The 28000-nt window shown below is 42.3% G+C and overlaps 1 protein-coding gene across 5 annotated transcripts in view; it reads left to right on the top strand.

Moving 5' to 3' along the window:
* The window catches only part of kidins220a (kinase D-interacting substrate 220a), a 41837-nt gene extending 14671 nt beyond the window's left edge, over positions 1-27166 (top strand). For 4 of the 5 annotated variants that reach the window (XM_029493060.1, XM_029493062.1, XM_029493063.1 and 1 more), the window contains 13 exons: positions 208-445; positions 630-721; positions 2442-2586; positions 3198-3360; positions 15540-15718; positions 18513-18724; positions 19063-19176; positions 21524-21556; positions 22752-22868; positions 23141-23239; positions 24073-24291; positions 25058-25279; positions 25667-27166. In XM_029493060.1, coding sequence (XP_029348920.1) covers positions 208-445; positions 630-721; positions 2442-2586; positions 3198-3360; positions 15540-15718; positions 18513-18724; positions 19063-19176; positions 21524-21556; positions 22752-22868; positions 23141-23239; positions 24073-24291; positions 25058-25279; positions 25667-26581 — 2748 coding nt within the window. In that variant the 3' untranslated portion in view covers positions 26582-27166. The remainder of the gene's footprint in view (positions 1-207; positions 446-629; positions 722-2441; positions 2587-3197; positions 3361-15539; positions 15719-18512; positions 18725-19062; positions 19177-21523; positions 21557-22751; positions 22869-23140; positions 23240-24072; positions 24292-25057; positions 25280-25666) is intronic. The other variant, XM_029493064.1, reaches the window with a different exon arrangement.
* The last annotated feature ends 834 nt before the right edge of the window (positions 27167-28000 follow it).

The raw sequence follows: 28000 nt of genomic DNA, 5'->3' as shown, positions 1-28000 counted from the left end.
CTATTTAAGTCATAGACAATCTGCACAAAGTTCTGCTGAAACCTTTTTACAAGGCTGCACTAAAGCAAAGTCCTCAAAACCCTGTATACCTTGTATCATAATCATAATGATAGGTACTTAAGAATGAAAGTATAGTTTGAAAATTATGAAATATCAAAAAAAGGTATATCTTTCACACACTAACTTGTGGTTCCTTTCTTTTTCTAGGTGCGGGTACTCTTTTCTAAAGGCCCTTTTATCTCCATATTTGCCAGCGATCCCCATATCATCATAAAAGCTATCAATCAAAACCTCAATAGTGTCCTGAGAGACTCCAACATTAATGGCCATGACTACATGAGGAACATTGTTCACCTGCCTGTGTTCCTCAACAGCAGAGGGCTTAGTACAGCCAAAAAGCTTTGCATGGCAAGCTCTGCAAACGGAGAGGCATTGCCTGTTGAAGGTAAGAGATGAGAGAATATTGAAAACATTTTAACAAAAACTTTATATTTATATAAAGATTTGTCACAAAGATTTGAGCCATGCATTGGCAAGTTCAGGAGCAGTATTGTGAATTGAGTCATCTAAAGTCTGGTGTTCACGTTCACAGCATTGTAATCTTTGCCTTTTCTTCTCCTTCTCTCTAGGATGGCATGAAGATATGGATCGGAAGATGTCTCAGAACAGCTTGAGCCAAGACCAGGCGAAGTTTGGCAGCAAGACTGCCCTTAACCGCAGGGTAACGGCATTTGAAGTCAAGTTTTGTGTAGGCAATAAAATGCTTTGTTAGGGTTTATAGCCTCACATCCAAGGTTCCTGACCCCACCTAGCACTCTTAACTTAAAAAGACACAGATGTACCATGGTACATTAACAAATGACCAGGGGGAAGAAAGTTAAAGAGAGTCTGCTGAGATGGTGGTGGATACATTTTGAGATAGGAGAAGATAGGTACATCAAACACTGTAGACATTTCATTAATAACAAATACTTCAGAAACTTTTGAATCAAAATTAAAAGAGAGGGAGCTGTTTACTTTGTAAAGCAAGGTAAAATATTCAAACAACACTCATTTTAATCTGGAAACATAATAAATCTGAAAATTAATGTTTGATGTCCTACAGCTTCCATAGAACATGCCAGGTGCGGGCGATAGGTACTGCATGAGAAACCCTCCCTGGTCAGTCTTTTCAGCCTCCTTACTGAAGGGGGTGTTCGTTACATGTTCAGTGTTGGCAGGCATCTCAGAGGCCAGAGGACAGAAGGAGACACACACACGAAAAGAGAGAGGTGCTCGGTGTGCGGCCAAGGTTCCTGGTGTAATTGATGTAATGGCTGTTTATCCTTCCTGCTGCGTTGCCACAGCCTAATGACAAGGCCTAGCAGCAGTGGGTCCCTGTGACAAAACACTGGCACCAGGTCTGCTGGCAGGAGGCTAAGTGACTCTGCTGCTGTCGCTGATGCTTTCCTCCCTCCTGCGAGACCCTCCCCCCACCCTTCCCACCTCCCTCCCTTGTTTGTTTGTTTGACATTTGTTTGTACCTCTGGTTTATCTAGTACTGTCAATTATTGGTGTTGGGCCTTTCATTACACGGTGGCATGCTCTTTTTATTTACCCTCTGCCATTAGCTAGCTCTTGGCAGGAGAGCCCTCTTTCTACAAGTGAAGATTAAAATGAGGGCAAAAGGAGAAAATCAGTTAGTGGCTCTCCATTTTCATTTGGCCTCTTAAGTTTTGAATGACATTATGATTATCTCTGCCATCTTATTTCCATTTATTGGAATTAACAAAATCCTCTTCAAAAAGGTAAATAATTATCACTGGGAAGATAGCATTCAGTGTTTCCATCACAATTTAGGAGTACTGGGGCTTTTTGATAGACCTTTTCAGGCCTGAGTAGTGGCCATATGTTTCATCTCTCTGAGAAAGAGGTCATGAGACTGGCGTTAGGACTTCAAAGTCAACCAAAAGCCTCGCCTTGGCTCATGACCATGGCAGCTGTCTGATACCATCACAGATGTTCTCTCGTATATCTGTGTCAATAGCTCACCTGTGTGTCATGACTGTTCAGCTTTGGACAGTGGCTCTTTGATTTTTGTTTGCAGTCACAGTGAATTAGATATTTAGCTGAAGAAGAGATGACGTAGAATGAGGAAAATAGTTTTGTTTTTTTGTTGTTGTTGATTTTTTTTTTTTTCACACACAAATTCACTTAAATTGTTGACCTTTGGTGGACTGTCTTGATTAATGAAAGCAAAAGAGACACAAAAATGTAGACATGGTCCACATAGAAGCATTATTAAACATTAACACTGCATTCTAGCAGTTATACTATTTTTTTGCCCTATAAACCAATGTAACAGAAACAAGTGAAACATGAAAAATGGTGGCGCGAAAGATATATTTCCTGTCTAATGTTAACTATGTCTTCTGTTTGTTGTTCACTCACTGTCTGTCCAGGACACATACAGACGTCGCCAAATGCAGAGGAGCATTACCAGGCAGATGTCATTTGACCTTACTAAGTTGCTGGTGACTGAAGACTGGTTCAGTGACATCAGTCCACAGACCATGAGGAGGCTGCTCAATATCGTTTCTATCACAGGTAAAGAAGAAACCACTATTTATCCATTTAAACCCAGTGTCCTCTAATAATGTCACATCTTATTTTAACAATAATTTTAAGCAACATTAAAATTGTCAGCCTTGCCTTTTATCATTTAGAAGATGAAATGGTACACTCATTCTAAATGTTTTGCTCCTTAACTCCCATAAGCCGTTGGTAAAGTATTTGTGGATTTGGAGGATGACAGAACCACAAGCAAGCCTCTGATGGTATTTATTCCTGGACCAATGGGGGCTAACATGTGGCTGTTGAGGCTATGCATTTAATGAAGCATCATAATGTAAAGAACATTTTGCTCATAAGTAAACAGTTCAACTAAAAATAAATATTAATTGCTATAATGTGATGGCGGTGAGTGACGCAGTCTGGAAGGCTGAAATGCCAAACCTCATTAGTTGGATTGTCTGACAGTAGGCCATATAACAACAATATCGCATTGAATAAAGTTCTTAAAAAGTTGTAATTTCTTTATGATTAAAGGCGCTGATCTTTTACAAGCCCCTTTCTTTATTCTTTACTCCAACTCTTTAAATGAATAAATGCTCAATGAGACAGTAATGTTTAAGGAGGATCCACATTTTTCTTTACAGGTCGTTTGTTACGAGCCAATCAGATCATCTTCAACTGGGATCGACTGGCATCATGGATCAACCTAACAGAGGAGTGGCCTTACAGGACATCGTGGATCATCCTTTTTCTGGAAGAGACTGATGGAGTGTCTGACCAGGTTGCTCTGAAGACCATATATGAAAGGTATACCCACACACATGCAGAAAAAAAATACCCTTTTCATTTTTTAGTTAGATGTACTGGCTTCTCAAACATGCTTGTGAATATTTTTTCTTTTAATTATTCTTTCTCATCTTTCTCTCTTTTCACATAACATAAGATTCTGTTTAAATTATCTTATTTGGTCAGAGAAATTAAGGCAAATTTCTGAAAGTATAACACTAAATCCTCCACGACAGGATTCATAAACCGCAACACAACTTGACACAACAGTTGGTGTCAGTAAAGAATCATACCACTTCTTGCTCTCTGTGAGGTAAGCTACAAGTGACTTTGACCAACAGGTGGCAGTAGAGGATTTTCTTTTCCATTTGGGCTGCATCTGTGCAGAGTTACTGCTGGTGCCTGTGAGAGCCATGCTAATTGGCAACTGACAGAGAGATTTTGTAACTGATCATAATGCACAAGAAAAATGATGGCTGTATTATAACCTTGACTTTTCCAAATGTAGGAAATGACATATTTTCTTAAAAGTGGACATGAGATAGATGAAGGTCAGGTGTCTTTGCTTGGGTAGTAAAAGGAAGCTTTGGTTGCCCCCCTTCTCTCTTGCTCTCATTCTCTCTGTATACAGTCTGACTGTTTATGCCTTTTGTATGTGTGTGGTCATGGACGCTTTTCAGCATGCTCACCGCTGACAAGAGGAGGGGGTCAATGCAGGCTGAAATTCTGGGTTTTGGTGCTGTTATGTATCAGTCGCTGGCCTTTAAAGGTTGCACTCTGTCACAATACACTAGCGCCCACGACTCATGCGGCAGGGAAGTGTCACAGATAGTTACTGTCAGCCAGTCAGCCAGCAAGATCTAGCAGACAATCCTCCCTCCCCCATGTCCAAGGGAAACTTCATTAGCTTTGTAGTTTCCAAAGGACAATAGGCATTACCTTCCATTTTGTTATGTCACTTAAGAGTGTTACATATGTTGTGTATAGAAGTGGCAGATAGGCGGGTTATCATGTTCTCCACCTTTTGCATTTATTAAATGGAAAAAATGTTGTGACCACACTTCTTACTTGTACATCTTTACCATGTTTGAGTATAATAGACACCCAAAAGAAAGTGTATATATTTTTACCATAATTATTGTGGAAAATAAAACTGGTAGATATAATTATACACTAGTATTGGATTCAAGTGCCTTTACCACAGCACAACGTTGTGCTTACACTGCTCATTAGACTTAATATAGCTATCATCTTGCTTTTGACCAACGGTCTGTCTTTCTTTATCTCCCTCCTCACTGGGTGTCTTTCCAAGTAGCTGCTCTGTTTTCCACAGTTGCTGCCGGAGAAGCGGCCTTAATGATGATGACAGGAAGCCTCAAACAGCCTAAAAAGAACGCCTTGCCTAGAGGCCTTATCTTATGCGCTAATCTTCCACTGATAAGACGCTGGCCTCTGTCTGTGTATCTTTTTCTGGCTCTCCGCTTGCTCTTTTCTTCCTCTTTCTTCTTATGATCTGAGGCTTTTTTAGGTCCATTTTTTCTCTGGATGAGTTATTCTGTCTTTTCTCTGAGCAATAGATGGGCACTTAACTGGCTTCTTGGAACCTTGGGGTCCTTCTCCCAACTGTCTGCTTGAGAGAAGGATGGCTACTTCTCTTTTCTTCCTTTTTCAGCATTGTATATGACCGTGCACATGTACGGCACATGTGCTCAAAGGCGTACATTTAACGTATTTTTAAGATTGAAACAGTTGACCATTTCCTTTATATATAATAATGTAAAAGCAATGCAATATTTAACATTAGACCATCATGCTTCAGACCTCATTCACACTCTGCATTTTGCCATGCATATCTTTGTTTGAGTTGTCGTGCTCAGCTATTTTTTCACAATGTAACTGCACATCCCCTGAGCGTTACTAAGTGACTATATTAGTGGTGAAGTGAACGTGGGGGTGAGTCAGCCCCTTATAGGTCAACTGTCGCCCTGCATCTCAGTCACAAGGCAGCATGCTCTTCCTCTTCTCTTCTCTTTGTAAGATTTTCTACACAACAGTACATCAGAAGTGTATATTATAAATTATTGAATGCATAAACAATACCAATGTAGTGTGTATAAAGATGATTTTTGTTTCCATCTCCCTAAGTAAAAATAAGAAACCTGTCTGAGGTTCTTTAAGAAGATGTTCTGCCCTACCTAGCCTGTCAAATGAAAACTAAATGACTAAACCATGTGGTAATACTGTGTGAATAACAAAGTGCCTCTCACTGTAGAAGGTGACAGCCATTCTCTGAGGCATGTACCTGAAATCCTGCAGGAGAGGAAAAATAGAAACAGTCGCCCACCTTCCTTCATATCTCACACAAACACACTCTTTTAAAGCAGCTAAAAGCTGTTTTTAGCAACTTGTCTGGCAAAAACCAGCTTCCATGAAGGACTGTGAGGTGTCTTTGTAGGACACGGCACGAAGAAAAAAGTGTAACACTAATTCCTGCAGTGGGAGCAGGGCAGTGCAGGCCTCCTAATCTGATGGAGAATGTGTAATCAGTTAATGACCTCAGTGATTTCTGTCATTAATGGTAAAACTGGGAAGTGCCCAGACTCATGCAAGGTAGCAGGGGAAAGCACTGTGTTACAAAGATGGCACTGTCTGTAGGAGATACTCGCTCAAAGATGTCAAGCTTACACTCACAGTGCATAGCTAAAAAGGTTCTGTTAGTTCTGTAGGGAAAACATTAGTGCATGAGCAGTGGCCTGCCCGACACAGTGGCAGAAACTGAACAGAAAAAAAGAACAGTAAGTGTATCGGACTGACCATTATTTTTTTATTAATGAGCCAAACTCCATGCTCTTTTTTTTTTTTTTTTTTTTTTTTTGTGTGTGTGTGTGTTTTTTTAATCAGTGGCAACTTGATTTGGAGCATTCAGCTTTGTGACTATCATTTTCAGATATATAATTTCTTCGATCTCTGTGTTTTTTCTCTTACGAGTCAGTTGTTCCTTGTTTTAGTTGCCACTAGAGACTTAATGACTGTAGCTACCCTAACTTTCTCCTGCTTCATGGTTATTGCCTTAAAGCGACCGTGCCATTTCCAAAGACTGTTAATGGGCTTTTGCGTCTTTATTTCCTTGATGTTTAAAGCCATTGCATTACGTTCAGCCATTATGTGGGAGCTCCTCAGTGTAGTGGCTTCAAGAAAGTGAGAAAGGACAGTTTTTGGATCTTGTTCAAGGACACTCCTGTTTTACACATGGCTGTTGTTGTGACCTTAACTATGTTTTTTAAACATCTATCGGCCTACTATTTTAATTCTGTTTTTGGATTCTCATTATCTTTGACAAAGTTCCTTATTTACATTGCAGATGTCCCCTTCCAAGAGCACAATGACAACAACAATGATAACAAACAGAAAATTAACAAAACACACCTAAATCTAATTTGAAGAAACTAAAGAAATCTTGCTTTGCAACATAGAGACGTGGTTTAGTTATATCATTTTGATATCAGAAAACACGATAAAGACTATGGATTGGAAGTGAAAGGAATAGGATAAGAATACTCAACAGATCAGTCTTTATTTAAAATGTTTGATTGTTGAAGCCCGAGTGGTGTTTTTTATTTATTTTTTTATTTTTTTAAAGGTGCTCTAAGAGGGAAAACTCTTAAATGTGACATCACATAAATTATCACTGAAGTATACATAAATTGAGGCTCAGGGGACACGAACACTCATTCCTGTACATCTGGATCCATCTTCAAGAACTAAAAGGACTGTAAAATGGTTCCCTCAGTGTAGGCTTTCTCTTGGTGTGTAAAATGTTTCTCTCAGTGGTGATTAGTTGGGAAGTAAAGTTGTTCTGTGTTTTTGGTTGAGGTTAACATATTTGGACCTAATGATGTATGGGGGCGGGTTTAGTCAGTCCATCTGAGAGTTTATTCCTGGACGCCCAGATCCCGTTTTCAGCTCTAGAAAAAAGTGTCACTGGCCCACTGAGCAGGTTCCTGCACTGCTCTGACATCTGGTGCCCTGTCTGTGCCAGGATGCCCCCGCCGCACTCAGGAGTGTGTTTCTGGCTCCGCACCTGAATCTTCTGTTCATTACACACACACACACACACACACACATATACACGCAAACTATTCCATGCCATGCACTTATAGACACATACACACATGCTTGTTCGAACAAAAACAAACATACCACTAATCTATTTAATGGCATAAGCATTTGAGATTGAATATTGTAAGTACATAACTCAAATCACAGGAAAACCCAGTGCATGTGGTAGATGTAACTCACACTTACATACAGTACACACACACACACACACACTTTGCTCTCACACCAGTGCTAAAACATATGTCACCTCAACTCCTCTGAGAATCAGTGTAATTAATCAGACCCTGAGATGCAGGCTGCGTTTACCAAACACTTAAATGCACTCATACACACACATTCACACAGCGCAGGAAGCAGAACCCAGTAGAATGATAATTGTAAAGTAAAAGTGATTAGAAGAGCTGTTTGTTGCAGTTTTTTCTGCTGCATTCGTGTGTAAAATTAATTTTAAAATCTTGCTGCACTTTATCCTCTTTATATCATAGTTTGTGAAGAATCAACTTTTTCCTTTCTTCCATCTCTTCCTCTCTGTTTAGTTGGCCTGACCCCTCATTCATCCAGCAAACAATCCCCCTTTCAGAGACATGACTAGATCCAGGCACTTCTTGGACACTTCAAAACTTTTTTTTTTTTTTAAGCGCTAATCGCACTCTGAATGAATATGTAGCCAGGCAATTCAGTCTTAATTAGAGAGACTCTCATCCCAAGTACTGAAACATTAAGATGACACTCTCTTCATTCAGGATTACTTTAATTGGCACAATTATTGTAATTTGGTTGCAATTATGTGCTGGGATAAAAGCGTGTTCCAAAGCTCATGCGGGTGATTCCCTTTATGTGGAATCCTTTAATAAGCTCTTAAATATCTTTCTGCAAAAAATGGTGAGATCCTATTCTTCTCTTATGATAAATACTTTTGAACTTTTCCTGCCCTCAGATGAAAAAGTCTTTATTCTTTGCCATAAAACCTATTGTTCCTGTGAATTCCCATTGAATTTGTGACAGTTTCTGTAATCTTTGTTCTTCGCAAATGCTCAAAAATAGATTGTCTCTGTGTCCTGTTAGGGACCCCATTGTCCCTGTACCAATTCCCTCTGGGAGGTTTTTCCAGTGAAAGATGGAGTAAAAACTAGTAATTTGATCGCTCATTGCACTGCCATTTGCCAAGCGACCTAAAATATGTGTTAATTCATAAAGGCTGGTGTAAAGCCACCTATTTCTCAATAGAGTTCTGGCTCCATCACTGATAGGACACTAACATAGAGTCTAGTCTGCTGACAGACTACCTGACGAGTGATGAGTAGATGAATAACAGACAGATTAAAAAATAACATATGGTGGGTGTGAGATAAAGGGTTAGGGTTAAGATTAAAGAAAAGGCACAAAGAGAGAGAAGGAAGTCCAATCTTGGGAGTTAAAATGAGGTAAAGAAATCAAATGTGTGAATACTAGGGAGGATTATACCAGACACCAGCAGGGATACTGCTAGATGAATTTGCCTTTGGTGCATTCATGTCTCAGGTATATTCATAGCCTCAGGTGATGCTGCTGCTCCAAGTGAGATAATTCAGGTGGTGGTTGCATAGAAATTCATGCACGTCCCCCTGGGTTCCACGTGGCTGTGTACATTAGTGAAACTGGTCCTCTGCTGATTCCAGTTTAGTGCATATGTGGGTGTGTGTGGGTCCAGGCTGCATTGTCATTCCACCCCTTAGGTGTTTGGCCATGGTGACTCAGGCATGAATCAGCCTCAGCCAGCTCCACCAACTCTCAGCCCCCACTGAGCTGCTTAAATTTATTTATTTTTTTTTTAAACAAAACATGGCATCTACTGTGTACAGGTGACACAGGAGGGTTTGTTTTTGTGCACGCAATATGAGAATTTTGATTGTGTGTACGGGTCTGTGTATTTGTGTGAGTGGACGCGACCATGTGAGGAAGAAAAGAACGTCATGCAGCATTCTTTGTTAGAAAATCCTCAAAGCCCTTTTCATTTCTGCCTGTAAGCTGAGGTTGAAGGATTAGACTAATTGGTCTGAAGCAAGAGAACTGCTTTATTCCCTTTGCAGTACAACAATCATAAAGATCAAATGTAATAAAAGCCTCAGCTACACTTCTGACTCACCCCTGCTTTTGAGTCGTAAACTCGTCCATCAGTGACAGCAATTTTTTGATTAACATTCACATGTGACACTCACATTGGAGGAAAGAAGAGGAGGAATGAGAAGCAGACATCTGGATGATACTTCTATTTCTCTGGTGTTGCTGATCTCTTTATCGCTGATCTGTCCACAGCTCTGCTTTTTTGCTCTGTTGCTTTTTGTTGGAACTGCTTGAAGGTGGGTTAGTGTTGGGGTTTGAGGGGTAATTATAAATAGAAGGGCAGGGTTGCAAGAGGGTTGGCACTGAGCTTTAAGTGGACAGTGAGATTCGCCACTCAGCTGCCACGGGTACACTTGATAGTAAAACGCACACATATCCGCCCCTTAACTGATGTTAACATCCTGGCCCTTCAAAAGTCAGTGGAGGTTAGGTCCTTTTTCGGGTGTGTGTGTGTGTAGAAACCGCACTAAAATGGCAAAGAATGACTAGGTAAGCAGGCAGGTCTAAAGAATGTGATTAGTAATCACAGACTGACAGCATAGCTCAACGATTTAGTTATCAGATTTGTCCACTGAAGTCTCTTGAGCAATGTGGTTCAAGTTCTATATTAATAATCGGGGGGGAGGCTTTAACTCAAACACATTGGAGCTGGGAAGCTTTTACTGGACAGCATGTTCTCTCAGCTTTCTCCCAAATATTCACACCCTCAGTGATGTTTTAGTATCATACTTTTGATGCGCACATTCCCACTCTGTGAAGTATAGCAGAGCATTGCAGGTTCAGCTTGAGCATCCCCTGTTTTATCTGTCACATTTATTCTCAGTGTGAATTTTACTTTTTACTTATTCCAGATGTATGTATCTGCTGCAGAGGAGCACATTTGTCTTCAGTTTAGCAGTCGACCCCAACTCAACATCATACAGCTTATCAACTGGCCATTACAGCTATCAAACAACCACATGCGCCAATACTGAACTTTGTGGTGCAATTAGTGTCACGATGAACAAACTCTGCCATGGCCCTATGATGCTACATATTCTCTTTTATGCATAAATCACCAAGCTGAGGTTTAGTGTTTAAGTGTTTGTCAAGAATGAGTCCATAGTTACTCTGAGTGGAGGGTTCAGTTAAGGTTTTTGGGGTCTGGAACAAGGAGACTCCACTGCTACACTACACATGAGTTTAATCAACATTTCAGGCAACCACTGAGTCCTGAGCCTGTCTCACCGAGACTGCTCATTCTGAAGCTTCTTGGTTTTTATCAGCCTGGTGTGTTTCCCATTAGCTTGCTTGTCTCTGTGGTTTGCTTTGGGATGCACAGGTCCAGCTTAGTACACGAGTTTGGACTAAACTTTGCCACGAATGTATATGGAAAGCAGACGTTGCCACAAGTTGTCAGTTGGCACTGCCAAGACAAGGAAACAAGAACGAGCGAAAGTTGGAGACAGACAGCAAAGCAGAGACACAGGGTGTCCACATTACTTGAAGCATTTGATTCAAATCTAGGAAATACGTCTGGATTTGAAGCAGACAAAGAACATGGCGTCATTTAAAGTGAAAACATATTTATGCTCTCCCCCTCTGCCTTTGGGGTGGTGGAGTGCTTGGCAGCCTCTACTGTAACAATAACCTCTCTCAGCATTGATGCTGCAAGTCCACGCGCCAGCATGCTGGTCTGTCCGCCTGTCCGCTGTTTTCCTAGATAGGGCCTCATTGGTTTCATCCACGCGCTTGGCAGACACTGTGACAGTGGCTCCAACATGACTCTGACCAGGAGAGGAATGTGCCGGACCCAGGCCTGGTTAACTTCTTCACCCACACATTGTTGTAGTGGTCACACAGTGTCTCACACTCAAACTCTTGAGCTTCTCAAACACAATGTGCACAGGCATTTGTCTGTTCTGCAGGCATCTCTCTCTGTCTTTGGGCCCCTTTATGGAAATGTTTGGCAGTGAGACCACCTCTTTGTGGCATGCATGCGCATGTCATTCGTAAAAGCACAGAGGGCAGCTGTAAAGCAAAGTTAAGTGGCACATTCATAGTTTTACTGCTCAAAGAAAGGACGGAAGGGGTAGAGTGATGAATTCTGCTCATTCCCGTCAGCTGCAGCGTGTGGGAGGTTGAGAGCAGAAGAAAGGCTATGCTCCAGTCAGCTTTGGGACCTATTAGCATTTGGATAAGCTCAGAAAGCTCTCAGTGGCCACACCACACAGAGAGTGGTTGGACCTAAGCGCCTGTGCTGCTGCAGCAATAAGACGGGTCCCATCAATAGGCCCATTGTGCAGGAGCGGCTGCTGGGATGCCTGCTGGCCTTTATCTCACTCGTCCTCTGCCTGCTTGAAAGTAGCACGGCGGCTTCCTTGGCGCTCCAACTTGTGCATCCATCTTGTCATTTGGCAACTGATTGCCGATAAGAATGGCTTTGTTCATTTGGTCTGTGTAGTCTGTACACTGCGAGGATGACTAAGTCTGCAGTGATTTCTGTCAGTTTCTTAATGCCAAGGCCAACAACTGATTACTCAATAGTTATCTTCAAAGGATGTAATTTTATGTGGTTAAACTTCATTGACAAACTGCTGTTGGCATATAAGGAGAACTGTTTGTTTTACAATTCAAATTGATGTCTAGAATCACTCCAATAAATTATTATGTCAAGCTCGTTAGTATTTCAATAATCCTGCCCTTCCTCTGCAGTTTTCTCTTTCCTTATCTGGCATTTCTATAATTCTCCATATCAGCTATCCAGTGATTGGTCTCCTCAATCTCTACAGAGATCTTGCAAGACCAGTAGTGTGTGAAGTGTGAGATCCACTTTGTGTTTGGTCTGCCTCTCCTGCACACGTCTGACTAGTCAGCTGGGAATGTCAGGAATGGACCTCTGACTCCATACTTTTTTCTTTCCATCTGTCTGGGTTTTTTGCCATGATGGATGTCCTTGATTTGTTCCTCTCACTAGCCCCTGGTTGGCTTTGGAAGTAACAGCAGTCCGTACCACTGTGTGTTTTCTGTTACGGCAGCACGCTAGAGCAAACATGCAGGCCACCAAAATAGTTGGAGCTACTTTTTTGGATTGCATTGTTGTCAGATGTGCTTAGTGAAAACTGTGTAACCCTACAAGGTTGTGTACAGCATGATATCATTGCGACTGAATAACTTTTAGTCTCATAATTATTGACCTCAATATTTATTGGCACAGGGTGACCAAAGTATGTGGGCGCACCACTGGGTATGTTAGACAGTCATGTAAAAAGACTTTCTTTTTAGATTAGATTTCTTAGAAAGCCTTTGCAGGGTGTTCTTTTCATAGCAAAAGGAAGTGCCCTCTCTGTGTGTGTGTGTGGGTGTGTGTGTGTGTGTATTTGTGTATTTGTATGTGTGTGAGTCACTGGCTCCTGTTGGTCTGTGTCTTCAGACCCACAAATAAACAGCAGTAAGCCAGCTGGAAATTGGGAAAAGCACAGGCTTCTCCCAGTCTGTATATGGGTTAATACAGTTCATGGGAAAAGGAACCAAACACACACACACACACACACACACACACACACACTAGTGTAGATGCACTTGCAAAGCACAAAGCACAAAATCCTGCCCTAATATAATCTGTGCTTTTGAATCCCCATCCATGATGCCCAGGTGTCTACATTGGATATAACACACCGCTGCACTATTTTGTTGACGTTATTTGAAATCCCCACTGGTGCAGCTTGTATATGTGTGCGCACACAGGTAGCATATGTGCCCGGGTGTCCTGCTAACCCTCCCCATTAGAGGTCACATGAGCGGGGTTCATGTGCCAGCATGGAGCTTCCTTGACCTTTTGGGTCTTGTTAAAGGTTCTAATGGAAGAAAACACTGAGAGGGCTTTGTCCACTGGAGCCCAGCTGTGCCTTTTGCATCCTCCCCTCTCACAGTCTGTTCTCTTTTCTTTCAGTCAAAGTGTTTCTGTGCTAGCAGTTGGGGTGAGGGCAGTGGGGTTGGGATGACTCACCTGGGCTGGTCTGCTGAGAAACGAATCTCAACAAGAGAATGACACAGGATTGGGAAGAGGGGTATGCACAGAGCACAGAAGCAAAAATTTAAAACTTTGTCAGTTGAATTTGCACTCACTTCTTTGACACTAAAGATTTACAGGTAATTTTTGGGGATTTGAAATATGTTCAAAAGGAGCCACAGCTTTCTAGTGAGCTACACATTTATGCACCTTATCACCTAGACACACCCACCCTGTATTTCTTGCCAGATTTGTACATTTGGTGGGAGACATCCTATAACCACAAGGTCACAGGTTCGAGCCCTACAACAGCAGATGCGTCCATCACCAGCCATCTGTCCTGTCGAAATGCCCTTGAACAGAAGATTGGACCCCTACCTGTTCACTCACTGTGCACAGTCTGGATAGGAATATCAGTTAAAAGCCGAAAATGGAAGTGATGTATGCTGTACCTGTAGTGTTCTTGTAAGGTCTTGTTTTCATCCAGCCTCACTAGATTGGTCTGACATGATTCAACCAGTATGTTCACTGGAGTGAACTGGTAATTAGGATTATTAGCTTACTGTGTGCTGTGTTGATTCTTTGCTAGATGCTGACCTCACCGGGGTTTAGCTAGCGTGCTGCAGCAATAGTACTAATCATTCAATCAATTCACAAAAAGGCCTGCCTGTGTTCGCTCTGAAAAACAAATCAGGCCTAGGGAAAAACCCAACTCATCAGGCAGCATTTCTCAGCACAGCGTACTAGTACACAGAGGGTGATGTATGGGGTGGAGGGAGGGCAGGAAGGGTAGTGAGGAGGGAAGGTTAAGCAATATGCAGAGAGAGAAGAGCATCTACTGAGAAAATGATGAAGGGTCCGGATGAGAAATGGAGGCAGAGATGAGAAAGATGTCTGCTCACTGCTGGAGTCTCCTCATTCATCTGATAAGAGCAGCACATTCTGGTGATGAATGGCCAGTGCCATAAGTCACTTAGAGTTTCATATTTTCATGTCTGAATGATAGGATTAACGAGATGTACTGATGGCTCTGGCTTGTTGCCGTTTGCTTCCCTTGTAGCCTTGGCCACATGGTAGGCTGTCCTTGATTAAACTGATTTCCTTTCTAACTGTGTGCAGCTGAAATTGAAATGAAATTTCCAGCCTCTGAACACAACACTTAAGTATTTGTATTCAGTATTTATCATTTCAGAATTACTGTTGCCACTTTTAAACTACAATTTTAAGCTTTAATTTGTACCAGAATTCCCACAGTTTTCAATTGACTTTCAATATAATACCCCATAACTATCACTGCAACATTTTTAATGGAATACAAGATTTTTTTTCTCTGCAGTATACAAAGGGGAAAACTATATCATGGAATAATAACAAAACTATCTCAAACACAAACAAAGTGTTTACTTAAAAGCCTATGATTACAAACATCATGTTAACTGCAACAACGCATCGTGACATGCTTCCGTCTGGTGCTTGCTAAATGACCCTGATTGTCATCTTCTCAGGTTTCCTCCTCTGCTGAGAAAAGATAACATCCCTCGCTCTATCAGTCCTCGAACATTCCCCCTCTCACTATCTTGCCTTTTCTAAATCCAGTTATCTCTAAGCTCTCATGATGATGATGACCGTTGCATATCTCTTCAATCTTAACAGTGCTGCTTGCTATTTCCTCTTTTCTTTTTTTCATCAGAATGTGATGCTTTCTGTTTACAATTTTAAATGCATCACTCAGACCTTAGTATAAACTGAGAGTTTGGTGTGTATGTGTCACATGTCAATAAGTCCTGCACAATTATAACCATTTTGTTTTCCATAAGGAAGACGTGTGCACTTAAATTATTATTCAAATCACAAAATAGTCTCCAAATATTATATTAAATCATATTAATATTTTTGAATAATTACAATTATGGATGGAGCCAGCTGAACTATCAGCACATTAACGTTTGTGAAATCCTCCTCTCACTTTTTCCCTCTCCCTCTGAAGAATATCCAAGAACATACCAACCACTAAGGATGTGGAGCCACTGCTGGAGATTGATGGAGACATCCGCAGCTTTGAGGTCTTCCTCTCTTCCAGGACACCTGTTCTCACTGCCAAAGACGTAGAGATGTTCCTGCCATGCACAGTCAACCTGGACCCCAAACTCAGGGAGATCATAGCAGGTACATACACACTCTTATGTCAGTTCACTTGTGTGAGAAACCAGTGTGACACGTCTTAGGTCTGGTGTTGGACAAGCACATCTTTGACCTTGCTCTGCACATGGAGTTGCTCAGTTGTCATGGAGCAGATTGAATTGTTATTGCATGACAACAAAACAACAATGAAACCATCTCCATGACAACAAGATGTGTGTCTAAGTATCCCAGAAGAAATAAGTTTGACCTTTTTATTGAGATGTTTTCTTTTTTGTCAGACACCCAGAGCATATGATTCACATTATTTTTATACTTCCTAAATTTTAGTGTGGCCTGCCCTTTTTTAATAGGAGAAAGTATCTCTTATGGCCATTTTATTTACATTTAGCTAGAAAATAGACATGAATATGGATCATTGAAAGTGCTTAAATGTATTTATGTTTTGGATTTTTTTTCCAATATTACTGAAGGTAAGTTTCCCATCTCTCAGCTAACAAATACATTTCTTTAACAATTGCTCCACTGTCCTGTGTTGTCTTTCTCTGCTGTGTTAGAGGAGTGACCACAGTTTCTTTGCGCAGTTTGTCATCACTGCATCTCAACACAACCGAGAAGAGTTCACACATTCAAGTCTTTCCCTTTTTTTATTATTGTCTGTGAATTTCTGTAAAGCCTGCTACCATTACAAAATTATTAGTTTCATAACAGTAATTAACCTTGCTAAATGTCTCATTGAGACAATTTAAGAGAATTGGACATGGAAGGTACTAGAATTTAATGATTAAGAAGGTGTGGAGACAATTGTAGTAATGCTTAATGTACCAATGTGTGCAAAGGTTATGCATAATAGAACTTATAATCTTTAACACTGTCTTGGCGTGTAAATCCTGGGCATATAAACCAATGTCATAACTATTGCGTGCCAGCTATTCATACAACAAATTCATTTGGCAGTAAAGGTTGTGTAAGAATCTCAGCTCCAGAAACTCTACGATTGGTGGACTTACCCATCAATCTTTACATCTTGTGAAAACATGTATATGGTTAAGTAGCTCATCATATTTCATAAACTTTTTTTTCTTCAGGTTAGCTCAAGAGTACATAATTATCAGGCTTTTAATTTATCATCACGATAAGTGTGTGAATATACAAATGTTCGTTTGACATTATTTGTACAGTTGTGTTTAAACTGCCTAAAAGGACTGCATATGCAATGGCTTGGAGAAAGAGAGGACTGTCCTCTACGTAATGTGTTGAATGCATTGCCAGCTCATTTGGCAGTGACATTACTCATAACATTGCAACAGGATCTGCTCTAAAATCACCCACTACAGGGGTTCTTGGAAACCTACAGTTTGCTTTGCATTCCCAAACAATCAAATGTCGAGCAGGTTCTCACTAGAACACTCTGGGATCAGGACAGTATTTCTACTCGCTGTCAACAGTCTGTGTGAAGCGGATTTCACAGTGTCGTAATTACAATGACGTTAAACAGCAACAGTATTAAACTATAACCCAGAGTGGCGCTGTACTCTGGCTACCATGCGTCAGTGTCTATTCAGTCTATGCAGGAGTGTCAATGACACCTATTGTGAAACTGCTTCATCCTAGCGTCACGAGACCGCGGAAACACACACACACACACACACACACAAAGTTTGTTCCATTAAGCCAAACTTGAGTCAATGAAGGGTGCAGCTGACCAGGTTTAATGACCAGGCGTCCAGTCTCTTAAGTAGAGTAATCCAGTCCAAAAAGGTAGTTATGAGTATACTGCACAAATTCATCAACTGTGTTTTTGTTGGTGTGCGTTCGCTCAAACATGTAAAGGTATTTTCACGTCCACACATGTCCCAGGGAGCGGAAGATGACCAATGCTCTTACTCAGTCGTCCAGCTCCATCCACTCCCTCCATAGTCAGTTGGTACTTGGTGCCCAACGTCCTGTGGCCAGCCAGTGGGCAGTACTGTCAGTGATACCCGCCTATGAGGCTGACTCACATCATAAGGCCTCCATTGTGTTCACAGGCTGGATTGGGTCTCACTCAGCGTGTCATTCAGCAGCCACTTGTATAACCAGGAGACATTCTGGTGCCTGCTTCTGTTTCTGGTTCCTACTTTCTTGCCAGCCACACAGAGCCACTCTGTTCTGTCTCTGGATGTATTTAACTTTAATTTGGGAGATTTTACCAAAGCTCCCCCCTTAGCTCCTGTTCCATTCGAAGTCAAATTGATTTATGTGAAAACAATTGTGGCAAAGCACTTTTGAGACAGTGTCTATGAGTTCTCATGGTCTGTTTTTGTTTACATGGGCAAATATATTTGTCAGGGACAGTAAGGGGTCCCGTGTACCAGGCTCGTCACATGGCTGGTCCATAATTTGGAAAACAGAAAATCAGCACGCCTGCTAGTTAGCAAGTAATAGAATTCAAAGTGAGATCTGAATTCATAGTGGAAGGTCGTTGGAATTGTTACATCTGTGCTCCTCTTCTCTCCAGCATTTAGTTGTTTGCTTGTCTCTTATTTTGAATAAGAAGAACATGCTCAGGAACAGGGTTCTTGTTGTATTCCCCAAAGTGCTTCTAGATTCAAATAATTTTGCTCTTATGTGTGGTGATTGTTTGATATATATTTTTCTCTGTGGATTCACAACTGTCTAAACTCTCTAGAGATTATGAAACAAAGCTAAATTATTGGTGTGTGGGTGGATCTGAAGGGTCTTTATAGTCATCGCCAAGACATGATCATCAGCATCGCAGATAAACAGATCCTTCTCTCTCCCGCTCTTGTTTTTTCCCCCCGGCTCTATTCACTCTTAGATGTGCGTGCAGCCAGGGAGCAGATGCACATGGGAGGGATGACCTATCCCACACTGCCCCTGCAAGAGGCAGTGCCCCGTCCCCAGTCAGGGTATGGACATCATTCTGCTGCTTGCTCCCCGACAGCTTCCTTCACTGGGCCGCTGCCACCTCAGCCCCACAGTTCCTACTTCAGTGGTATGACTGGGCCGCAGCACCCCTTCTACAACCGGGTGAGACAGAACAGAGATAAGACCTACTGTATTGAGGTCTTCAGGTTCCAAGTGTGATGTTGAAAAACCTAAGTGTGGATGTGAATTTCTTGGTCCAAAAGTAGTCAGTGTCAATGGAATAAATTCTTGCAACGACGGAGTGACACTTACTGATCCCCACAATCACAACCACATATTGCAGTTCAAAAATGTCATGTGAAATCATATATGCACATAAACACATTTTTTTACCCACTGCATATTTGTTACATGTACTTGAACCCCCTCTTATGATTTTATGATTTCTTTTTTTTTTTTTGTCTTTCCAATACCTTTTTTCCCCATCCTTCTCTCCTTAGCCTTATTTCCCCCATCATGTGTATCACCTGCCACGGCATTATCCTATCCATGCCCCCCCATCCTCGCGTCCCTCCATAAAACCACCTGGCCATCCACAGGACACCAATGGACTTGTAAGTAAAGAAGTAGTGTTAATAACATTAAACATTTGCTTTCATGTTGCACTGCAGCAGATATACAACTCATTGCAGTTGCATTATATAATAACATTTTATGGGTGATTGGATTTACTTAAAGCTTGAACAGTTTCTGTCTTCTACATTACCATTAGCAGATTCCCAGCACTACCACTTAAGGCCAGTGACATTACATTTGTATTAATCGTTTCCTAAATAATCCTAAAAAACTTGAAAAAACTCGAGGCATCGTGTTGTTATATCAGTCAGTGTTTACTGTGCTATCAGCTCCGTTGTGTTGGCCGAAAGCAAAACAAAACGTTTCCTCTGTTACCATATCCTATTCTTTCATCTAGTGAAAACATGTTGTATGTTTTAACTCTACATTTTCCATGACCTCCTAATTTTGTAATTTCACCCTGTTTCCACTGACTCTGTGTCCAAAGCATGTCTCTGGCTCTTTCTCCTCTCATTCATAAACCCAATATCAAAGTGAAGAAGTGAAGGGGTATTCCATAAATGACAGGTCTTAAACTCATCTTTCATTAGCCCATGTCTCCATTTTATGTCCATGTCAGGATGTTATTGCAGAGGATGCCAGAGAAAACCTACCCTCCTGTCCCTCTGACCCCACCATGGTAACCTAAATAACATGAGTTGACATATAAGCACGTCCATTGAAAACATGTACATTCATACATACATATGTGGAGCACTACAAATTCACATGTATGAAACTCATCCTGCTGACCTGATGCAACATTTATGTTGCATGCATAAAATGCACGCTTGTATGTTTGACAGACTATTTATTTTGTTGTTGTCATTCATAAAAGCTGAGAGAGCAAGCATAGATGCTCACACTTGACTGCAAAATACTTATACATTCTACAGCATATGTAAATATCACACTCTGAATGAAGTTAACCTTGATATTTGCAGAGCAGCAGTTCCTATTTTCTTACTAATGGATATAAAAGTGTTGTGAACCCACTTTTGGGAATGCATGGAGTTTCACTGAAAATAACCCAAATCTCGACACCCAGATATTCACACATTTCAAGAAAAGGCAGCCACTACTGGAACAATTAAATGATAACACTATTCAAGAGATTTCTGCATCACAAAGCCACTTATCAGGGTACTGCCAGCAAGCATTTAAAGGAGCCGAATGAAAGATTTAAATATAGATTACTATGTAACGGTTTTTCTGTCTGTATTTTTTTTATAATTTTTTTTTTTTTTTTTTTTTTTATCCTTTAAACCTTCAGCACCATCTTAAATTTTTGTATGGTTTTTCATTCCTCACATCTTCCACTGCTCTTTTGTCTCCTTCCTTCCTCAGTATAAATTTCCTCGGTTTCCTCCGATTCTGGCTTTTCCATGTACATTAGCCCATCTTATCCCTTTGTGGTTCACACTTTATCTCTTTGTGCAGTGCTCATGTGTGCCTGCATTTCTCCAAATCTGTGAATGTGGATGTGTGTGCTCATTTGTGTCTGACTCTTTGGGTATGTAAGCGGGCCTAGCCCTGTGTAATTGCCTCGCTGATATAACTGTGAGTATGGATTCCACGGCCTGTCGGGATTATCATCAGAGCAACTGTTGGGGCTGGCAACATGCACCCACACACGCACACATGCACACACACTGACAATAAGCCCAGCACTGGTAGGGCTTATCTCCTTACCAAGACGCTTCCTCCCTCACAGAGCTCTGTTTCCTTTTCCCCATCCTTCTGCCCAGCCCTGAGCTCAGCTCAGCTGTAATTACGGTCTTATCACACATGCACTAGGAGGGTTCACACATAAACACATACACACATGCAGACACACTCACAGACGTTTACGCTTTTGCTCACGTTTTAACACACGATCGCAGTCAGAATCAGAGTCATATTTAAGGTCTTAGCTGAATTGAAACTTCTGCTTTTCTGCAAAGAGCAGGAGATGTCTCATTCTCTTGCTGGTTTTTTGTCTGTCTCTGTCTCTATCTTGTCCACAACTAATTCTGTCTGAAAAGATTATGACTGTAAAGGCTTGCTGACTCTACTGAAAACAAAATCTCCTTGTGTAATAATTCTACTTCCAATAGCCTCTTCTTTTCCAGTCTGACGTGGCTGTCTGACTGTGTGGCTTCTGTCAAGGAGCCGTCTCCTCCCCTGCAGTGAGGCAAATAAATGTGTTCAGCATGTGTACAGCTTCTCTGTCTTTTCTGTCTTAAATTCTGTCCACCCCCTCCCTCACAGGTACAATCCCTGGATTTATAATGTTATAAATGTCTTTTTGTGTTATTGCTATGCCTCACAGTTTGTCTGTGTGCTTCTTTTTGTCTCCTTGTGAAGCATATAAAGTCGCTGCCTTACAAACTGAAGCAGGTACACTTTTGGTTTCATGGCTACTTTCATCAACACATCCATATATATATATATTTTTTTTTTTTTTCCCCCTCATCTTACACCTCACATCTCTGCTTAATCTTTAACCCTAACACGCTGGTTCATGACGCATGCTGTAGAAAGAAATATTATGGACTGAAAAGAAAACACAACTCTTTTTAAGTCATTGTTTAGTAGACTCACTAACATAGTTTCATCGTAGAGATAGTTCTTTATTATGTGAACATGAACATTAGTCAAACTCCCCAAGTGCCAGTTTTCATCCTCTTGCCCACCACTACAGAAAGTTGGCACCTACTATTTTTGTATTGTATTGTATGAGCTGCTTATTTTTCAGTCTAACAATCACTCACAGTCCGCCTAAGCTCTGCTCTCCTCTCCCTCGAAACCAGAAACAAAGCCGGGGGGCTTAGTCAGAAGCCATGTCTTAATGGTGTTAATAGCTGGGAGAGAGCAGACATGACGGAAGGGGGGGGTAAGATGGAGGAGAGAGAGAAACAGTGATGGAAAGGAGAGAAGGAGGTCAGTATAGGAGACAGAGAGGATAGGAATGTGAGAGAGGGGGAGGAAGGGAGGGAAGCAAGGAAGGCAGGAAAGATGGACGTTTAGTGAGTAAAGAAAGGGAGGGGAGTGAGACGAAGGAGGGTGGATGAGGTTTGTTTAGTTAGTGTGCCAGTGGGTAGCATGTTGACTGTCTGTGAGTCCTTAGACAGGATCAACAGGCCCCTGGTATTAGTCACATCATGCCTCACAGCTCCTTGGCAGCTACAATGCTTCAGTTAAGACTCGGCTCAAGAGTGGCTCACCGACTAGCAGACTCCAATCCTTAAGTGTTTTGCACACACTTTAGTTTCTTATATATACACTATAAAAAGAGAACAAGAGCAGGTAACGGTCTATTTGGATATGTTGGAAACTTTGTTGACTCCGACACTTACATTTGTGTGACCAAGAATTAGTGTGTGGGATTTTGGTTTCGCATCTCTGTGTGCCTGGGAGTAACAGGCCTGCACGTCTCTTTGCCAGGAATTGTTGCTTGTTTTGCCCTAATCAATAGGTTAGGAGTAATGGGTTGCTCTAACAGAGGGTATGAGTTTGCCCTGGAAACCTTAACTCACAAAAGTCACTGAATAAGTTTTCTGTTTTCTAATTAGACATGTGTGTGTTTGTGTAGATCTCTCCCGCAGTCCTGCTCAGTTCCATGAACACAGATGCAGTTTGTGAGCGTCTTAAACAGATGGATGGAATCGACCCCAGCATGCTGTCTCAGTACACTTCTACCATCAAGAAGGTGCATCCTTTCATGGCATATGAAACGGATACATGGCTCTGTTGAAACATGATTTAGTTGTATTGGTAGAAAACTCTAAAGAGGTTTTCTGATAATTTGTAGATATTTGATATATGTGTTCCTTTCACACACTTTCCAAACTGTAGCATCTTACCAGTACCTTTTGTACTGCCTGTTTGCATGATTGATTAATAATTTAATGGTCTGATTATACTGCACAAACATTAACTTGAATTAGTCAGTGATTCAACAAGTCCATCCTGTCCTTGTAGGCTAATATTAACGGCCGGGTGCTGTCCCAGTGCAACCTGGATGAGCTAAAGAGAGAGATGGAGATGAACTTTGGTGACTGGCAGCTCTTCAGGGGAATGGTAAGACTAAAGTCATCTGAAATTGTAAATGGGTTAGAAATGGGCCCTTGGCCATCAGTTCACTCAAATGATCATCTGTCCACCTAGAGTATTGAAGGTACGGCCCCGTCAATACCCTAGATTAAAAGCCTGAAATAGATTTACAATAACACAAATTCTTTCTGTGATACTCAGCAGACGCCTGGCCTGCCAGGCCCTTCCTGCTGATGTATGTCAACTCTTGTTTATTCCAAAAAGAAGCAAGACAGCATCACATAATACGACATCATCTGCTCCACTGAGATATTGGGATAGGAGATTTTATAATCCTTATTACGAGAACGACGCAGTCATTCAGCCAGGAGTCCAGTCGGCTGAGCCGGAGCTGAAATCACTAACACATGTAGCCGGCTCCACTTCATCAAATGTCAGTCTGTGCTCCTAATACCAGACCGGAGCCCCAGATTGGTCATGTTTTACCGGAGATCAGATGCAGAGCTCACATAGGAGCAGCAGGAAAGTGCAGTGGCCTGACTGCTCCATGTACTGACTAGTGTTGTGTTGCCAGGATGCAGCCAGCACAGCCATCTGGTTCAAGATGGCTGACTGATATCTGGATGAAGGGATGTTATTGTCAGGGAGGTGGACAGCTGAATAGCTCTACTTAAGGAACAGTTCACAGTTCTTCTCTCACAAAGCGCATGCTTGTGTTGTTGTTGCTGTCTAACATACTTGTTTTGTATATGACATGCTTTGAAAAAACATGTTTACAGTTAACTCTGAGTCGTAAGTCCTGAGACCCGAATCAACTGACCTGTTGATCTGAATAATTGAGTTGTGATGTGTTTTTCCAGGTGATGGAACTACGCCATGCTGAAAGCCAGGCTCTGCTTCAGGATGAGTCCCGTGCTGTTAGTGAGCATGGCAGCAGCGTGCACCAAGGGGAGCCCAGCAGACGCTCAGGAGGAGTCCAGCACGAATCAGGCGCCTTCAGCCTCAACCTCAGCTTTGAGGAGCTCAGTGGGGTGGGACTGGAGGAGCCTCAAAGACACAGCAACAACACACACTGGCCGGTCAGTCTTCCTGTCAAGAACTTGGTGTAAAGTTGTTGCCACTGCAGATATGATCATACACCTTGAATGTGTGTATGCATATTTTACTCACCCATACACACGTCAAAGCAGATAAGTTAAGCTGCTGGTATGTTATACTCACATAAAGGATCACAAGGTCACAACCCCAAACTGTCGCATGGCCACGTGTCCCCTGCACCAAGCACCCATTAAGCCAGTGAGTTAGTGACCTCGGTGGTTTCACATGAATGTGGTTTTGAGTGAACAGAGAAAAGCAGAGGAAGCTCATGGTGCTCTCGGAAGATGGCAGAATTAAAAATACACACACTGCAGTGCACCAAAATGTGTCAAGGGGCCCCCTGTTTGTTATTTTCACCTTCCTTATTCCTAATTTGCAAAATCTCTGAGACACGAGCAGACTCTCACACGTAGACAGCTGGCTACAGTGCAATTTTATATGATCTCACTTTGTGATGCGTTTCAAATTCAAATCATCCAACACTGGAAACACACCACAGCTTTCACTGCCGCTCAGTTCTTCCTTCTTTGCCAGCAATTTCTTCACTGTATCCACTTTTCATATTCGGAATCCTTACTAATGTAGCAGCCACATTTCTATACTTATTAACCTGGGACATAATTTATTGAAAGTTAAGAGCCCAAAGCCATAAAGCCCTCTCACTCTGCTGTCTACAGCATGAACAAATGTCTGAACAAACTCATGTGGATGCTTACACACCAACGTGACACTTTCTTGTCTCATCAGGTGGCAAATCACCGCACTTCAAGCATGTCCAGCCTCAACTCCCAGGAATCCTCTAATGACATCTGCAAGCTGACAGACAAGCAGCAGGCAGAGTATCGTGATGCCTACAGGGAGTACATCGCTCAGATGGCCCAGCTGGAGATGTCCGGCAGTGGGGGAGAGAGGCCTGTGCAGCCCCACCCTGGACAGTTCTTGCAGGCTGCCAGCTCAGAGGACAAAGGGGTGGGTGGACAGTCACAAGTACACTGTCAAGTTTTTGTCAACACATCAGTGACGGCATTCATACTTGAGTCAGAGTACAGTAAAATAATATGTGGTAAACATCGTCATCTTTCTTTAGCTCTGAAGTCAATCCCTTTGTTCTGTTATTCAAAAACCTGCATTTTAAAATGTTTTATTTCTCTGGCCTGCAAAATGGCAAACCTCTTATTCTGGGCCGAGAAAGGGGAAATCACTGCTCCTTGCGTTTCTCAATTACTGGCTTATACTCTTTGCTTTTCTTGGCGCATCAGGGAGGGACATGAATCCCCTCTTCAGAGCCCTCACTGCCAATAGCACAGGATACTGTATGTTTTCATGTTCTCATCAAGTTCTCTTCCCATTCCTCAGGCCAAGGAAGGAGCTGACCAAGATGGCCGCAAGTCCTTCACCAAAAGAGGCTCCAAGGGAAATGATGCCACAGATTTCTCCTCAGGGCCCGATGCCCAGCCCCTAGACCCCATCAGTGAAGAGGACGAGAAGCTAGACCATAGCTCATCCTCCAGGACTCCAGGATCCAAAAAGAAGGGATCTGGGGCGTACTATCACAAGCTGCCCAACGATGAAGATTCTGGCCCAGAAGAAGCTGACAACACCACACCTCTTCTCCATAAAACGGCACAAGAAGGTGTTCTGTCTTCCCACAGAGCCTCCCAGCCCGCTGGGCAGCTGGCCAAGCCTGGTTCCCTCAACGCAATCCTGCTGGATAAGAAGGAGTCGTCTGACTCAGGCATGCGCTCCAGTGACAGCTCCTCTGACCCCTCCCTGGAAGAGGCTGAAGGAAACAGCGACAAGGAGAGAGATGCTCCGAATCCTAGTCTGATTGAACTGGAGTTGGAGGCCTGGGTGAAGAAGAGAGGCCTGCTTCCCAGCAGCGTTAGCGGCCTACAGGACACCACAGTGGCTCGCATGTCCATCTGTTCCGAGGCTCCGTCTGAGGCCAGTCTTATGGCCAGCAGCCCAGATGAAGGATGGCCGTCCAGTGGGGTGAGCAACCTGAACCGCACCGCCAGCAGCATCACCCTTAATAACAACACAAGCAGCCCATCTGACACCACCACCAACACTAACACCAACAACAGCCATCAGCAGCAGGCCAACATCACAGGCACACAGTCCTCCACCTCTTCCTCGAGCTTTGATGACTCGCCAGCTGTCGTCATCACCCCCGGCAGCAGCAGCACTGCCAGCACTACTGCTGCCACCATCCACAACCAGAACCTGCGCACCATCAGCCTGGGAGATGAGAGGGAGAGCTTCCTCTGAGGAGCCATGTCTGTTGGTTAGACTGAGAAGGGTTATGTAGGCTGTTCCTGATTAGGGTTCAGATCCCCGGTGATGTTGTGATGTGTTTAAAAGAATTAGAGTAAATAAGTGTTGTGAAGAAGAAAACATTTGAAATGTTGCTTGTGAATTAAAAGTAGTGAGATTAAATCTTTCATTAGTTGTGGTTTGCCAATAAAAAGCAGAAACTGTAATTTTTAGAATGAAATGATGCTGAATATGTTTCAGTCAGATCAAATTGGAAGGTCTTCCATCCCATGTGTTTGAGTATTTTGTGTGATCTCTCTCATATGAATGATGAAATGTTTCTTGTTGTGTATGTCATGTTACAGGAAAAGTACTACTGAGTGAAAAGAGGTCAATGTTACTGAAACCTTTGTCTCAGAGGTGTGTTGTGCAGTGCTGTGTGCTAGTTACAACCTTTCCCATAAATGTACACTGAAAGGTGTTCTTTGTCTCTGTTTCTTTGGTGTTGTGCATGCACCTGACTCCAAAGTGCTGATGGTCTTTTCCAAAGTTCCTTGTGAAACTGTTGTGAATCAATAAAACCTTTGACTTTGTGAACCCTTGAAACCTGCTGGGTTTTTTTTTTCTTGCATCTTCTGCTTTTTCAATCGGGGAAATCAGCGAAGACACTGGAGACATGGATTTAACTGGTAAATAATTATGAGTACCTCAAATCCAAGTCTTCTTTTTAACCACTTAATATTGTATCGTTCACAGGTGAATTGAAAACATGAACATGCTGGTGGAGGACGTCATTAGAAGATTTGATCCCGGCCGAGAGATGGCGCACTCTCCATACAAACGCTGCAGCCTGCCTGTCACAGAAGAGTTACAACAACTGAGGGGACTCTCAAAGTTGGGCACAGGGACCTGCTGAGCATTTGCAAGGCACATGCTTATCAATGTCTCCATCGGATTTCACAGTAAGACTTTTCTCTAGTTTTCATGTGTTGTGCCAGTTGCAGAGCGGGGTGTGTCAGATGATGGGCAGCTCTGTGCTCTGCTGGTGATTGACAGGTGGCTTTTGCATCAGCAGCGCACTCATTTCTACCATCCTGTGGCCGCGCCGTGTCTCAAAACTCAAATGTTTCTCTACACCCCCTGCCCGGGTAACATTTACCAGTTCATCCCAACCACGGTTTGCTTCTGTGTGTTCACCTTACCCGTTTCATGGCCTCAAACCCGGCCCACAGCGCACACACGCCACGCAAACCCATTTAATACTATTTGCCTCACATTGCACGTGAGAAAGTAAAAGTGCAGCCAATGCGCCTTAAATAAGCATTTATACATCTATGTGCCCTCAGGACGCTGAGCTTTTAGCTGTTACAGGTCAAACACTGCAGGGCTGATAAGGATAAGAACACTGTAGGATTTGTCTGCTGTACATACAGC

Source organism: Echeneis naucrates, chromosome 22 (genome assembly GCF_900963305.1).
Source record: "Echeneis naucrates chromosome 22, fEcheNa1.1, whole genome shotgun sequence".
NCBI classification, from domain to species: Eukaryota; Metazoa; Chordata; class Actinopteri; order Carangiformes; family Echeneidae; genus Echeneis; species Echeneis naucrates.
The sequence above is the reverse complement of the archived record's forward strand: the minus strand, read 5'-3'. Positions and strand labels throughout refer to the sequence as shown.